The 16,596-nt window shown below is 39.6% G+C and overlaps 1 protein-coding gene across 3 annotated transcripts in view; it reads left to right on the top strand.

Annotated features, from left to right (window-relative positions):
* Positions 1 to 16,596, top strand: part of ATRX (ATRX chromatin remodeler) — a 68,334-nt gene that overhangs the window by 19,280 nt on the left and 32,458 nt on the right. For all 3 annotated transcript variants that reach the window (XM_040084266.2, XM_040084265.2, XM_040084267.2), the window contains 4 exons: positions 1,286 to 1,395; positions 3,759 to 3,826; positions 5,221 to 8,156; positions 10,615 to 10,693. In XM_040084266.2, the coding sequence (XP_039940200.1) occupies positions 1,286 to 1,395; positions 3,759 to 3,826; positions 5,221 to 8,156; positions 10,615 to 10,693 (3,193 nt within the window). The remainder of the gene's footprint in view (positions 1 to 1,285; positions 1,396 to 3,758; positions 3,827 to 5,220; positions 8,157 to 10,614; positions 10,694 to 16,596) is intronic.

The raw sequence follows: 16,596 nt of genomic DNA, 5'->3' as shown, positions 1-16,596 counted from the left end.
GAGTGTGATGGGATGGGTGTTCATCACTGTTCATCACTGAACCCGGGGTTTGAGCTGGTTTGGAGCTCCTGGGAGGGGCTTGCAGGTCCACAGGCTCTGCAGGATGTGCAGTCAGGAGTGGCTGGAGGGTGCAAACACATCCTGTATTCAGAATTTCACTGAATTAGGAGCGTGGATCAGCTGTTTCACAGCCCTGAGCCGTCTGACGTTGTGCTTCAGCAGCAGATTGCTGGGAGCTTGTACTGTGTCTTGAGAATGTTCGTTCAGTTCCTTAACATGCTGGTGTTGGAGCTTGGTTCTGATTCTGGGGCAGTGATTATTTAATTAAAAACAGGAAAAATAACAGATTCTATGCTCAGATCATAATCATGAAATTCAACTGTTGGAGTTAATTTCCTTATTGATTCTAATCACTGAGCATGACAGCAAAGGGCAAGTTGCAGTTCAGATATCTCTTATCAAACCTGTATCTGCTTGATCCAAATTAGGCTTTTGGAAGTACAGAACTTTCACAAACATTTTTCCTTTTTCTCTGTTGAAAACAAAATGGTCTCAGAGTATTGATTAAGAGCCTGACATGGAGTGAGCCTGCCAAGCCCAAGTTCACCCCTTCTGAAGGGAATTAGGGGGTTGGCATAAAAAAAGACCAAATTTTTTGACCAAATGTAGATGCAGCAGCAGAGTGGTGCACACACCATGGGAGCAATCAGCAACACGGGGAGAACATGTGAATTACAGCAAAACTGTAATTTCAGAAAAACCCAAAAACCACCACTGAGATGGGAACAAAATGTGAGAAAAGGTTTTTCAGTCGCTTTTACAAGGATTGCTTGCATTTTCTCTAAGAGTTTTCTATGTTTTTCTTTGAGAAACTAAAACTGTGTGTGAAAGAAATGCCATAATACAAACATGAATTGCAGTGGTATTTGTTGAACAAAGATGAAATGGGGAACGTTGTCCAGAGTATCAGAGCTGCTCTGAAAGAGTTTTAGTGATGACTCTAATTTAGGTGTGTTTTTATGGGATGACCAATTAACCCAATTTAAACCTCTCAAAGGGAAAGAATTGTATCTTGACCCCAAGTGAAGCACAGAAATCAGGAGATAATTCAGTCTTGAAATGGCAAATGGTTACAGAAAGATTTCTCTGGTGCTGGATGGTGCAGGAACTGAGCCTTATGAAAAACCTGACAGGCCAGAATATTGTAAGAAAATGCAATAATATACATAGATTTCTTAAATAAAGATGAAAGCAATTAATGTGTGGTTTGTAATCCTCTCCATAGAAGAAGGACTCCATGGAATTGTGAGCTGTACAGCTTGTGGGCAGCAGGTGAACCATTTTCAAAAGGATTCAATCTATAGGCACCCTACGCTGAAAGTGCTTATTTGTAAGGTATGTGGTAAACTGTTCTGTTTGGTTTTGTTTCAGTGTCATTTTACGTGGTTTGGGTGGGATTTTTGTGGGTGGGAGTAGTTCGTGTTCATTAGTCAATAAAGTTTTCAGTCATTAGCTGTTACAAGTCAGGAAACTAAAAGGAGGAAAAAAAGGCAAATATACTGATGAATTTATATTCCTTTTTATCTTATATCCCAGTTAAACTGATGGTGGTTTCTTTGTTATTTACTTCTACAGCTTTAAGGGTATCATCTTAGTGAATTTTTAATGTTCAATGATCTGTCTGAAATTTCTGCCTACTCATAATGTATTTTAAGAACAGATTCGAGTCTTCATCTCCTAGTAAAGCATTCCGTGTAAAACAGCACTGAAATAAGGAGCAGAAAAGCAGCTTCAGAGCCATCTCTGTTTCTGCCAGCTCTTGGACCAGTTTAATTTATGGCAGCTTTGTAGTGCTGGTCTAGTCCATAATCTGAGTTTTCAGCTGTGTGGCTTCCTGGTGGCTCCACACAGGCCCTGAGTCGGCTGCAGAGGGAAGAGGTGGGACAGGGCAGGAAGGAAATGTCTCTGCCTCCTGCTGTGTCTCTGCTCCTCTGTTAATTTTCTAAGAGCTGCAGAGATCTCTCTTGCATATTTCTGTAGTGCTGGAGATTTTGTATTTATAAAGATACTGCTAAAGATAGAGATAGAGTTAGGAATGTACCATTTCCCTTTTCTTCCTCCTTTTCCTTCCCTGTTCCTCATTATTGTTAGATACTCAGCTGACAGTCAGCCGTGCCCATCTGGGCTGGTGTGCTGGCTCTTCTCTGCATTCTGGCTTGTTTCTTTTACAAAATGTGCTTTACAAAGATCAGCTCACAAGGTGACCTTTTCCCACCTCCATTGGAGTCCCAGCTCTTGTTCCTGTTCTGTGTTCCTGCAGTGTGACCGGTGACCTGGGTCATTTTTGTAACCTGCTCAGGGTGTTGGGATAAACAGCAGCTACATGAATTACATCAGGGGTTGTTTCCCTTGATTTTCCCTGTTTTTACTTAATTGAAGATGGCCTTATGTGAATGTGAGAGAGGGGAATGGGAGCCCCTCATCTCCAGCTCTTCCATTATTTCTGGGCCAAGTTCTGCCCTTATTTTTCTCCTACTTAGGTAAAAGTCCCAGACCAGAGAAGCTGTTTTCCTTTGACTGTGAATGTTCCATCAAGTATAAAACCTGAGTAAAATCTGATGTTTAGATGTTGATTTTGGTTGTTTGGATAGTTTAGTTGAATAGATGTGTATTACCGTTATTTGCAAAGCAGTCACACAGAGAGAGAGGTTTTCCAGGGCAGAGGTTCCTCCGTTCCGACTCAAAGCTGAGACAGGGTGGAGAGAGAGCCTCTTTGTTTATTTCTTACTTTTTATACATTTGTGGGTCTGGCCAAAGATTGGCTTTTTGGGGTTTCCACCCTTCAGCCTCAGTGGCCAGACCAGTTGTCAGTTACAATTGTTTTCAGGTTAAAAATATGCAAACAAAGGACAGAGAATGAAAAACAAAGGATTTGTTTATGTTACATATGTAGGAAAAAGGTAGAACTGCTTCTAATATTGCACCATAGCTAAAGATCTGACTCCATTTTATAAAAATTCAAAAGGCTTTAAAAAACTCAGAAAAACCAGGGTAACAGATGTGCACATCTGTTCCAGCTAATGAGGCATCATCATTGTCAATTCAGGTGATGAAGCCTCTTCTGCATTCTGAATTGTATAAATACCTGTTCAAAGTAGAGCTACAAGTCTGGGAGAACATTCTTCAGTAACAGCTGGGAAAAAAAAAGGACACCAAACCTTCAAAATTTGGTGTCAACAATCCAGCAAATGAAGCCATCAGTACTCCTGAGTCATTTGTATTTTTTTCTTACCATTCCCAAATTTTCCAATGAAGATGCTTTGTTTTCACCTAGAAATGGAATTCTTGGATGTTAACATCATGATAAATGCTGAAGATGTTTTAATCTAAATCATCATTTTATGTGGGATTAATTGTGTCAGGGAGGATGTGGTGTTGACTTACCTAGGAAATAGATGGAAGAAACATTCAGACTGGAGAGAAGCGTTCAGCTGCTGTTCTAAAATACACAAATATGCAGCCATTAAACAAAAGCCTGTTTAATTTTCAAACAAACCTTGAGCCATCTAAATAAGTCATGGTTTGGGACCATGGAAGATGTTTTTTTAGATTAAAACAAATGTAAAAACTTAGAATGCTGAAGACCTTGCAGCTGCTGCTTTTACTGGCTTGCTTCTAATGCATGCTGAAATCTAATGAATTGCTGAAGCCAGTTGAGATTTAATAAAGAATTCCTTGTCCTCTCTCTTTCTTCACAGACTTGCTACAAGTATTACATGAGTGATGACATCAGTCGTGATTCAGACGGGATGGATGAACAGTGTAGGTAAGTGTACAAAGACTGCAGTGTGTGCAAAATGGGAAAGTGTACAAAGACTGCAGTGTGTGCAAAAATGGGAAAGTGCACAAAGACTGCAGTGTGTGCAAAAATGGGAAAGTGTACAAAGACTGCAGTGTGTGCAAGATGGGAAAGTGTAAAAAGACTGCAGTGTGTGCAAGATGGGAAAGTGTACAAAGACTGCAGTGTGTGCAAGATGGGAAAGTGTAAAAAGACTGCAGTGTGTGCAAAATGGGAAAGTGTAAAAAGACTGCAGTGTGTGCAAGATGGGAAAGTGTACAAGGACTGCAGTGTGTGCAAGATGGGAAAGTGTAAAAAGACTGCAATGTGTGCAAGATGGGCAAGTGTACAAGGACTGCAGTGTGTGCAAGATGGGCAAGTGTACAAGGACTGCAGTGTGTGCAAGATGGGCAAGTGTACAAGGACTGCAGTGTGTGCAAAATGGGAAAGTGTACAAAGACTGCAGTGTGTGCAAGATGGGCAAGTGTAAAAAGACTGCGATGTGTGCAAGATGGGCAAGTGTACAAGGACTGCAGTGTGTGCAAGATGGGAAAGTGTACAGAGACTGAAGTAACACCCACAGCTCTATTGGTTTGGGGACTTTTTCCATGCAATTGTGACATTGACAAATAAAGACAAGTATGTAAGAGCTAGATCAACAATTATTTGTCACCAAGAAATACTCAACCCCAGGATTTTTATAACTGTTTGATTGTTCTAGTAACGAGCAGGAAAACATTTTATAAAGAAATCTAATAACAAACACTTGTAAGATGCCACATTTTTCACTAAACAACATGCCACCTTCTTAACACCTTAAAGATGGGGATAGACTCTGACATCATAAACTTTATGAGCCAGAGCAGCTCAGTTCTCCAGATACATCTTCCATTTTTGAAATACCGAAGCACTTCTATGCCCTTATGTCAAATAGCTAAATGTGTAATTCAGTCAGAATTGTGCAGTCTGTGGTTTCTATGAGCTTATTGTGCACCACTTTTCAGTCTTCATGTACTGCAGTCGTAATGTACGAGTTAAGGCTAGAAAGACCAAAGCTCATTAATTTTGCTGTAAAATAAATCAGAAATTTTCAAAAGAAACAGGGAAAGCATTATTTCATTAGTTTTTTCTGTTCTTTAAAGAAATCAGTGCTGAAATTGTGTTTGAGAATTACTGACCACTTCAGCTTTGTGAGCTGTTAGTCTATTACATGAATTTTCTGACCTTGCAACTCTCCACTGAGCTTTTCAGACAGACTTTCAGTAACGGTTTCAAGTAATGGATATCTGTTCATCACCTGAATTTTTAAATACGTGAGCTTAATAATGAATCACCTTGTTGACGTGGAGACAAACCTCGTACCTTTCTCAATCTCATTGCAGGTGGTGTGCTGAAGGTGGAAATTTGATTTGCTGTGACTTTTGCCATAACGCCTTCTGTAAAAAGTGCATTTTGCGCAACCTGGGCCGAAAGGAGCTCTCGACTATCCTGGATGAAGATAACCAGTGGCATTGCTATATCTGCCATCCAGAGCCTTTGTTGGACTTGGTCACTGCGTGTGACAGTGTCTTTGAAAATTTAGAACAGTTACTTCAACAAAACAAAAAAAAGATAAAAGTTGAAAATGAAAAAAGTAAAACATATGACCACACAGTCAAGTTTTCTCCAAAGAGAAATAGTGCAAATTGTAATGGGGAAGAAAAAAAATTAGATAATTCATATTCAGGTTCACTAACGTACTCTTATAAAGCACTAATGGTGCCAAAAGACTTGCTTAAGAAAACAAAAAAACTGATTGAAACTACAACAAATTTGAATTCTAGCTTTGTAAGCTTTTTGAAAAACGCTGCAGAAAATGTAGAAATAAGCCCAACTGTGCAGCTGTGCCAGTTGAAAGCTTTTAAATCTGTGCTGAGTGACATGAAAAAAGCTCATCTGTCACTAGAAGAAGGCCTGAACCTGGAGATTCAAGCATTGAATGTTAAAATCAAAGAGAAAAATACCAAAGAGAAAAAACCTGAGGTTAGATCAGAAAAAAATGAGGTGAAAAAAGATGAAGGAAAGGAACATGTGGCATTAAAAGAGGATGACGCCACACAGACACAGAAAAAAGTTGTGTCGGAGCAGCCTGACAATGAGCCCATGGATCAAAGTGTTCCCTCAGTGGAACAGACAGATGACAAGGCAGCTCCTGCAGAAGAGAAAAAGTCTGGCACAAATGAAGAACCGCAGTATGAGCCCAACAGTACAGAGGCGTTGGACATGGATATCGTGTCCATCCCCTCGTCCGTTCCTGAAGATATTTTTGAGACTCTGGAATCTGCTATGGAGATTCAGATGCCATCAGATGAGCAGGACGGTGGAAACACAGCAGCAGATCATGAGACTCTAAATTCAAATACAAAAGTGAACGCTCCTGTGAAAGATACCAAAGGTGGTACCAAGTTAAAATCGTCGGCTAAAGGAACAAAAGAACTGATTGTAAAATTGACTCCGGTTTCTCTTTCAGACTCCACAGTTAAAGCTGAAGATCAAGACAGCAGCTTAGAAAAGGACAATAAAGACGTTGATGCATCTAAAGACATCGATGCATCCAAAGACATCGATGAATCTCAACCAAGGGCAGCAAACTGTGATTCTGTAAAACAAAACCACAGCGCTGGCAGCGAGCCCTCCACGGAGAACGACGCCATGCCTGTGGAGGACTCGGATCTCCGGAGGTCGCCGCGCGTCAAGACCACGCCGCTGAGGCGCCCCACGGACATCAGCCCCCTGACATCCAACTCAGAAGAGGACAGCAATGACACGAGCAATGAAAAACAGAAGAGGAAACCATCCAAGCAACCCAGCAGGAAAAACGACAAAAGAAATTCTTCTGACAGCACTGCTGATGGTCCCAGCCCTAACAAACTTTCCAAATCCAAAAAGCCCTATGACATAGATCACAGCTCGGACTCTGATGAGTTGCCAGCTGTCCTTAAAGAAGCAGGGATGATGAGTCGCAGCTCCTCAGACAGTGAGAGCAACAGTGAAACACCAGCAAAGAATCAGAAGTCTTTGGATTTTCAAAAGAGTCAACCGGTAAAGGATGAAAATGGGAAACGAAAAAGGAAAAGTTCCAGTTCCGGTTCAGATTTAGATGCTAAAAGAGGCAAATCAGCTAAAAATGCTGCTGCTGCTAAAAAGAAACGACAAAACTACTCTGATTCTTCAAACTATGATTCTGATTTGGAAAAAGAGATAAAAATGTTGAGTAAAATTGAGGCAGCAAAAAAATCGAAGAAAAAATACTCACAAAAAGATGATAGTTATGATTCCTCTGAAGAAGAGCAGAGGAAAAAAGTAAGCAGTAAGAGAAAGGTAAATCTGAAGAAGAAGAGAGGTAAATCTTCTGAGGATGATGATGCTGAGAAGTCTTCTCCAGAGAAGGAAATTAATCACTCTTCTAAAGATAAAAAAACGGGTAAGAGGTCAGCTGCTAAGGACAAGATAAACAGAGACTCAAAAGAAAAATCTGCAAAGGGAAAATGTGATGAGTCTTCCGATGCTGAGCGGTCTTCACTGGAGAAAGAGGAGAGTCCTGATGTTAAGAAAAAGAAGGATTTGAAAAAGAAAAAGGCCCAGGATGATTCTTCTTCTGAGAGTACTGAGAAATCAGCAAAGAAAGAGCAGAAGTTGGAGTCTTCAAAAGACAGACTCAAGAACAAAAAAGGATCAGAAGGCAAAGCAAAGAAATCTGAAAAATTGAAAAAGAAAGGTTTCAAGAAAGAACAAGACGATTCCTCTTCTGATCTTGATAAGTCATCTGCAGAGAAAGGAAGCAGCAATTCTTCTGAAAACGACAAAATTAAAAAAGAACCCGTATTTACTGAGAAGAGGAAATTGAGAGAGAGAGTAGCTAAAAGAGTGCACATTGATTTATCCTCTGATACTGAGAAATCTCCCCAAAAAGAGGAGAGCTCTGATGATGATGCCGTGAGGCGTAAAAAACAAACTGAAACAAAAGAAAAGAAAAAAATAAGCCACAAAAAGAAAATTTCCAAGAAAGAGCAGAGTGACTCATCTTCTTCTGATGAGGAGTCTTATGAAGACACTAAGAAAAAGATTAAAAGAGGATCAGTAAAAGAAAATAAAAAGAGCAACTTAAAAAAAAAAGTGGCAAAAAAGAAGGTGGTTGTCACGTCCTCTTCCTCGTCTGATAAGGAAGAAATTGATGATCAGAACTCCACGGGCGATGGAAGCAGCGACGAGCAGAAGATCAGGCCGGTGACCGAAAGCTTGATGCTGTCTGCTGATGCAGGATTTTGTCAGTCATCAGGTGTGCAAAAGAGCTTCATGTACACATATTAAAATACTAACAGAGGAATTCTGTGAGATTTGGGTGACGTTTAATAATCTAGAAGCAAAAAGCACTCCTCAGTTGGTTATGAGACACTTAAATGTTTGCAGCCTCTTGGGTTTTCTGATAGGGATTTGGAAGCACGCGTTGTAAAGTTCCTTTCCAGCCAAGCTAGCATGTGGCTGTAAAATTGTGTTATTTCAGTTTGTGCAGCTTGTGCCTTGAGGTAAAAATGATGTTTGGAAACTCCAGGCAGTATTTACAACAGGTGCTGCCTTGCAGTCCAGCTTTCCAAAGCCTGGTCTTTGCCTCACCTGCCCAGGACTATTTAGCAGAAGCTGGTTGGAAGGAGTAGATAGTGTGGTGAACTCAAATTTATCACCTCCTGTCTGTGCACTGGAGGTGACTCTGGAGACCTATGGCACTGTAATACACATTTAAAAATCAAGTAAATGATTTTTATGCCTCACAAGAGCCACGTAGGCTTAGAAGAGCTGCTTAGGAATCTGCCAGTTATTTTTTGTTTTTATATGTTGTGTGTATGTGCAGATAATACTGGGACTTGTAGGGCTTTTCCTTGAGTGCTGCCTTATCAGTGTTTTCCCCAATGATGTCACTGCTGGGGGAGATTGCAGATAATTCATGGTTTGCATAGTAATTAATTGGTTTTTTGCATGTGGTTGCTGCCACAGCCATTAAAACTCTCCCATAGACAATTGATGGCACTCAGTGACAGCTTTCAGCACCACTGGACCATCAGTGAAAAATGCCTTAAAAATGGAATTGCTCGTGTACAGTTCATGGACTTGGTGTTGAAATGGCCCAAGAGAAGAAAGTTGGGTTTAATATATCAGAAGGTGTCAGAGGCATTGAGAGCTCTTATTTCATTGGCAGGTCACAATGGAAGGAGTGGGACAGACTGGAGAGACGGAGAGCAGGGTACAAACTGAACAAGACTCATGTGAGATGATTGACAGGAGAGTTAGACTGAGAGAGAAGTGGCTTGGTTTAGACTGGAGACAATGCTAAAAATGGGCTGTCTGAATTTCTGTCTGCAAATCACCTCACGGGCAGTGCTGGGGGGCTGAGCTGGATGTGTGCCCAGAGGATGAGAGGCAGCGGATACAGAATTTATTGAGGAAAACTGATAGATGCTAGAAGTGTTCTTAGCATGAGCATGGTCCAAGCTTGGAACCTCTTGCACTTCAGAATCTTTGTCCTTGGAAATGCTCAAAACTTGACTGGCCAAGGCCCTGAAGTAACTGACCTGACTTTGGTGTTAGCTTTGCTTTGAGGATGGAGTTGGAGTAGAGCATGTCCAGATGTCTCTTTCAGCTTTAGTTACTGTTTGATTCTGTGAAACTCTGCCTATGTTAAGAGTATTTTCAGAGGAGAGGAATGTGCCCTTTGTCTGCAGTTTGCTTTTGGTTTAATAGGTGAATTAATAAAATAAAGGAGTCTGTTCTGTGTCTGAATAAGGTAGATTGATCATTGAATGAGACTTAGGATCTGGTTTAACCAACAGGATACTTTAATTTGAGGGACTTCCTGTGATCACCTTGGAGTGTGCCCCTTGCAGCCTAGTTTTAATCCAGTCTCCACAGATAGAAAATAAACAGAAATTATGAATAAGGGGATCTCAGCTTATTAGGATTGTGAAGTTTCTTTCCCTTAATTTCACTACCTAGCAGATTTGTCTGATTTGCATGCAAGACAAAAAAGAGAGACAAGCAAGGGGAGAGGCCTGGGAATGTGCTAGAAACAATCCAAATTCCTCAGTCCAGCCAGGAGGGTGCACAGGAGCTCGAGGGCAGGATTCACACTGTGCTGTTCCTTCTCAGTCATGTGTCCCACGCTGTTGGTCCTGATGTCCTTTGTACATGAGCCAGTGCCATGTAGTGCAGCTGAGTTTGAATATTTGCAGTAAGGACAGCATGTGGAATTCTCAAAATCCAGCTCTTTACACACACTCACAGTGTGAAGGCAAAATCAGGAAGGGTTGGTGTTCTCCTTGGCAGCAGGGCAGCCCATGGGCGTGGAAGCAGTTCTATCCTATATTTGTTTGTGCCTTTTCAGTTTGCACAAACTCACTAGTGGAGCTTCTGACAGAGCAAATTACTGCTTAGGAAATTTATTTCTGATTCCTCAGTAGAGTATTTAGTCTCTGTTGTTTTGGTGCAAAATCCTAAATTCACAGTATGCAATTGGCAATGAGTTGTAAGTTGTGTGCAGTAGCGAGCAAAACTGAAAAAGCTAGATTTATTTTTACTTGTCGAGACAGGTAACTGGTAGAAAAGTGGTATTACCAAGCTGTTTTTTCAATGGGGCTTGTTGATGGAGATGCAGTTCACGCGTTGTGTTGTTTATTGTGCTGTCATGTATAGCTTACTGTTGGATTTCCACGTATTAAATATTTTCTGTTGGGCTCTTTTTTCAGGAGATGAGGGCGAGGCTCTATCAAGGACTATCCCAATGGAGGAGGAGGAAGATGATGATGATGACGACCCTGAGAATAGGTATGATACCCTCCATAAGGACTTAAAAACGATTATAACACACCCTAGGCGTGGGCGCAAACCGGCGCAACGGAGGAGCAAGCAGGTGGTAAAAAGCACGGCTGCCTGCCCGGTAAAGACTCGCTCACGGGCCTCCCGCAAGTGTGAACACGGGGCCAGAAAACAGAGGCCCAGAGCCAGGAATGCAAAGCAAACGTTTAGAAGTGGTAGCTGACACACCAGGCTGGGGGGTGTTCTAAAAGCACTGCAGCGCTGTCCTGCTGGGCTTCCCGGTGCACGGGCTGGGGTTTGGGTGACGAGGACCCTGCAGGCGGGTCGAAAGCTGCTGCTGCTAAATGTGAATTTCAGTTAGTCGTGGGGAATAAATAGAAGGTGACAGTTTGCATCTGTGCAATGTGCAGCGCTGCAATATTTTCAGAATGAATTTGGTTATTACTGTTACTTAATATGCTTTTTTTTTTTTTTTTTTAATTGAAACGCCTTTTCTCAATAAAGAGAGAGCACAAATGTGGGGAAAACCGTATTAGATATTTTCAGCTGTTAATTCGACTGAGTTTTAATCCACTAAAAAGTATCTGAAGTAACTAATTAATTAATGCCATGATTCTACAAGCACTGTGCATAGGCTCAATTGGTATCAAAGAGACTAATTAATTATATATTTTAAGTCTTTGCATAGATATTCTCAGAATTGTGGCTTATATATATTGCTTCAGTTTGGAATTCAATAAAAAAGAATCTCTGTAAGATACAGTTAGCTAAGACACGTCATATTTTACCAGTACCATTGTAGCTATCAAAATTAGCCTGGCTAGAAATGTAAAAGTTTCGTTTCCTAAATGCACAACATGAAGTATGGAGCCACAGGTTCTTTTTAGAAGTTACTGTAGTTAGATTGAAGAGCTGCTCAACAAATTTTTATACAGTGTTTCAGAAACTGATTTTTTTGTTGTTGTTTTGGCCATATAGCATGTGTGGGACCAGTTGCTGGTGGAGTCTTTTTCTGCTTCTGAGCCTTACTAGTTTAGAATATGGAATCCTTGTTTCACAGAGTTGTATGTTTTGATATGTAGCTGAAGTAAATTTTAAAAACATTGTTTCATATCCTTTACTGACCTCAGTTTGGCATTGAAATGCTGCTGCTGAATTAGTTCTTGTGTGTTTTCAGTCATCAAATTTAACCCAGTAATTCAGCTTTTTAAAGGAACATGTTTTTTAGGGACTTGACAGCACAGGGTCATAAGCAGAACATGTAAACTTTGGTATAACAAGATTTTTTTAAAATTCTGCTTTTATTTCAGTCCTGTTTTAATTTTTTTTTTCTTTTTTTTCCCTTTTTTTTTTGTTGTTGTGAGTTTCTGGTAGATAACTAAACCAATACACTTTTGTCAGAAGTTCAGTATTTCCACACAAGCGTTTCTGACAGAACTCAATCATGATGTAGTTTAAGAGCTATATTGGGAAATGAATGGAGCTAATTGATAACAAAGTAATATAAATTCGGGCTTTAAAAATCAGTTTCTGTACTTTGTTTTGAAGCTGCCTCTTTGTTAAGTTTTTATTTAGGGGATCTTTTGAACATCTGTTTATGAGATGGGGAGGTATTTTGTCAATAAACAGTGTTGTCAACCTTCAGACATGTTAACTGGTAATGCAGTCTGACTTTACCTTCATCATGTGTTGTACTTGGCACCAAAATCAGAGCTATAAACTGTAAAAAAAGATGGAACAAATTTTGAGAAGTGAAAAACTTGTTCTTCTGTTTACTCAACACAAGGTGTTTTAAGTAGTTTACCTACTGATCCAGAGAAGTTGCCTATTTTCTTCCAGGCCAAAGAGGGTACCTAGTACCTGCTGGGTGTTTGTAGTGTGGGAACTCTCCTGTTTGCAAGTCTCTAGTTTAGATGTTCTGTTATTTGCATACCTGGGGATGTGCATGATATGAATATTAATAGCTTTGAAATCATCTTTTTGCCAGAATGCAATATCCAAGTGGGTCATACTATGCCATACAGTGCTGTATGCTTTCATCTTCTGTTGTGTAACTATTATTGGTCCTTCTGATCTTTTAAATGGTACTGTTTGATATGTTTGCAGTAGTTCTGTTTATTAAGAAGTCAATAGTGTATTTAATGCAGAATGCCTTTAAGTATTTGATGGTTACAATAAATTTTTGTAAAACGTTTTTCTTGTCCAAGCATTTAATTTAACCCAACTCTGACAGCTTGAAAATCGGCCTCTTCCAACAAAGGCAGCACAGTATTTAGAACAAGATATTTGGCAGTTTTCACTTTTTTTTGGACATGTATGACATTTCCTCCAAATATTAATTTCTTAAAATATATTTTAAAGGGATCTGAATTTTCTGTAGTATCTTGAAGTCCCATTTAATCCAGTAGTGAGTGCTCTAGCTGGAATTCTGGTGGCTTTTATTAGCCACACTCCAACATCCTCCCCCACCCAAGGGCTTTGTTCGGGCAACCTTATTTCTACATATAATTAGTAGGTACTTATGAACACTGAGTGTGAGTTGATGTAATCTAATTGGTAATAAAACATCACAATCATGAACTAAAATATCAAATCATGGCTTTTGAAGAAAAATGGTTTTTACAGTGGTAGCATTGTCCCACCAAGATTTTGAACAGTCATTGTATTGGCACTGTAAAATTCTTGAACAAGAATGGTGCAAATTCTCATGGGGGCTTAGCTCCACATCATGAGAGGCTGCACCTACTGTTCCAGTTCTGCTGCAAAGTCTGAAGGAGCTTTTAAAGCAGTCCTGCAGTGTAACCAAGCAACCCCTGGGTAATTTCCAGTCTGTCTCTTGTGAAAACTCTTTTCTTTTAGCGCGATTTAAAAATCCATAGTAATCAATTCATTGTTTAGAGGTGTATTCTGCTGGTGTTGGCCTTACAAAGGGGAAATGCCTTTAAATCCCTGGTGATACAAAATTGTGCATATGTGCTGTTATTTTATTCTGGAGTTGGTTTTGTGTGTCCTGGTTGAGGCTGCAGCTCCGTTCTGTGAGGCACTGGATAAATGTGTGTGGGAAGTGCCCTTCATATAAATGTCACCATAAGGTTAGATAAGATGGAGTGGGGCAACATGACATGCTCACAGCAGATCAGTGCAGGAATGAGTAAAAGGCAAGGATTTTTCAATATTATTTTATTTTTTACTTTATGTTTTACTGCCTGAAACCCTGTGCTGGAGGTCATGTGGCTCTCTGTGCCTCTTAGTTAAATTCATTGCTGGTGCTCAGCTGTTACATCTGAATGGCCAAGGATCTTTTATGTCCCTGACCTGATAAATATTACAGTCCCTTTTGATTTTCGTGGTTTTCTCTGGTAGAATATGAGTGAGGGAATTTTCACACTATCATAGCTTGTTTTTCTTGCTGCTATTAATGCAAATACTAAAACGTTAAAGCTACCATGTGAAGTTTCTTACCTTAGAAACCTGGTGACTTTAAATGGGTTTTATCATAAAATAGAAATATGATGTGTTATCCTGGTCAACATCTATTGTGGTTTAATTTAAACCCAGCTTCCAGAGTCCAGTACTCAATTTATAATAATTCATATAAGCCATTTGTTACATCAGTCATTTGTCACATGCATTTACGAGGCCTAATCTCTTGGGGTCTAAAGTTGCTTACACTTATCATTCCTATCAGATATGTAGTTAATTAAAAATGGGCATCTTTTAAATCTTGAACATCTTAATGTCTCACTTTTTTTGGCCTAAATTCATACCAGTAAATCATTGAAGAAAATGCAGCTTTTCTCACTAACAAATAGACCCATCTTAATTTGATTGCAAGTGGTTAAGTCTTTATCCTAGATAAAAAAAACAGGACTATTTTTCAATGATAGCAATAACTTCTTAATCAATATTTTTATAAATAATTTGAAATTAATTCGTTTACCCAGTCTGGTTGTTGGTTATGCTGGTGATTAACAGGAAAATGAGAGCATCTTCCCTTTATGGATGGTAGATTTTGTGCCTGGTCATTCTAGGTGTTAGATACATTTGTTGTTTCTTATTCCTCTTAAAAAAAAAAGACATAATTAAAGAACAAATTAAAATGAAGGTCTTGTTTTGCTAAGAACCAAAGTCAGCCTTTTAAAGGTGACTTGTGTAGAGGTAAGTATTGCCATCCACAAGCTGTGTTAACTCTGCTAATGCACTTGCCAAAATAAGTCAAAGGCAGGACTTTCAGGATTCAATTTTAGTTTTTTTTTCAGATTGTTAGGTTTTCTTTTCTCTTCAAAAACCTTGGGTTTCCATTAAACAAGAAGAGTAGCCAGACCACTGCTCTCTGCCTTTTCTGGAGCGGGAGTCAAGGTTAATAATTTATGTTAAAAGCTGTTAAAGGCTAGCCAACCTGTGACATTCCAAGCGGTTTTCATTTGGAAAAAAAAGTTCTGACCATTAAGAGATGGAAGAAATATAGTCTGAGTTTCTTATATGAGGAGCTGTTTATTGCTGTTGCTGTTACACATGATATGCTGGGTTTTAAAAAAAAATCAACACCCAACCAAACCCTAAATCCCTTTTCCAAATATCCTCTGGGAGGACCTAATGCAAAAAGAATTTGGAAGAGGATGTTACTTATCTGTCGACTTTAGTAAGTTTTCTTTGGGTTCATCCTGCGATTTCTTGATAGATGTGGAATTAAAGTTCTCCAAGGGTAGTGCTTGGTAAAGTTTTAATCCGCTTTTTCTTCTCAAGAGAGAGGAGGAGGATGTGTTTTGGATGCTGATGGATGATCTGACTCACTGAACAATCTGAAGTGTTGATTAATCTATTTTGCTTCCATCTTTTAATAATAACGGAATATAAATTAGTGTGAGAGTGTTTTTAAAAACGACACTGTTGCTCAAAAATTAGAAAATACTGTGTGGAGTGTCAGGAGGGATAGCTTGGGAAGATTCCCTTTGAAAAATTATTTTCTTTCAGAGACGCATTGCAGGCTGGAGGATGAAGTACTGAATGTTAAAAACCTGTTTTATGGTGCTCCATAGAAGCAGCAACTCAGTTTTGTGTTGTATAGGAAGCTTTGCTTGGGAGATCCCTGTTCCTTTGCCATTGCCAGGTGAAGCCTGGGTTGTGGTTCAGCTCATGGCTTTTGAGCTGCTGTTTTGACTGGTGTGAGAGCTTTCCCGTCCTGAACTCTGTACACACAGCATGCATTAATCCTCCCAAAAGGCAAGACAGATGAGCTTTCACCCGGAAAACACATCTTTCATTTCAAATGGATGGCCTCAGAATGAAAACTGTAGTATTCCTGATATTTATATGAGAAAGGTCTGGTTTATTTTTTTTCCCCTGGAAGTACAAGTACTCCAAGTCCACTATTTTCCTGTGCTTTTGACATACCTGCCTTGGATAGACTCAGACAAGATTTTTTTTTGTTGCAAGTGCATGTAAAGAAATAATTTTTCCATAGTCACTTGTGCATTAGCTGGAAGCTTGTTCTGCTTGAACAGAAGCCATGGGAAGCAGAATGGACAGTTTGTGGAGCAGGAAATAAGATGATGATTTTTATCTGAAATTCAGGTCTTGTAGTGTTGGTCAGACTTTTTTGGGTATAAACACGTAAGGGTTTTTGCAAGAGCTGCTGTAAGGCAAGTGCTTGTGGTTAGTTATCCAGATAGATAAAATGAAATCTCTAAAGTCTGTACATTTTATAACCATTTCAAGTTTGCTGTAAAGCAGGAAACTTGTCTTTTAAAGAAGCTTTATACAAACCTGCCTTCTAAAAGCAAGTCAACACCTTACATTTAATGTGACATTTTTGCTGATAGATCCTGTCTTGCCACAATGACTTTTCATCACGTGTCTTTTTTTTTTTCTGTTGTTCAGCTTTCAGCCCTTTTTTTGAAGTTCTGAATGGT

Source organism: Hirundo rustica, chromosome 21, assembly GCF_015227805.2.
Source record: "Hirundo rustica isolate bHirRus1 chromosome 21, bHirRus1.pri.v3, whole genome shotgun sequence".
In the NCBI taxonomy this organism is placed as follows: Eukaryota; Metazoa; Chordata; class Aves; order Passeriformes; family Hirundinidae; genus Hirundo; species Hirundo rustica.
Note: the sequence above shows the minus strand (reverse complement) of the source record. Positions and strands in the feature narration are given on the sequence as shown.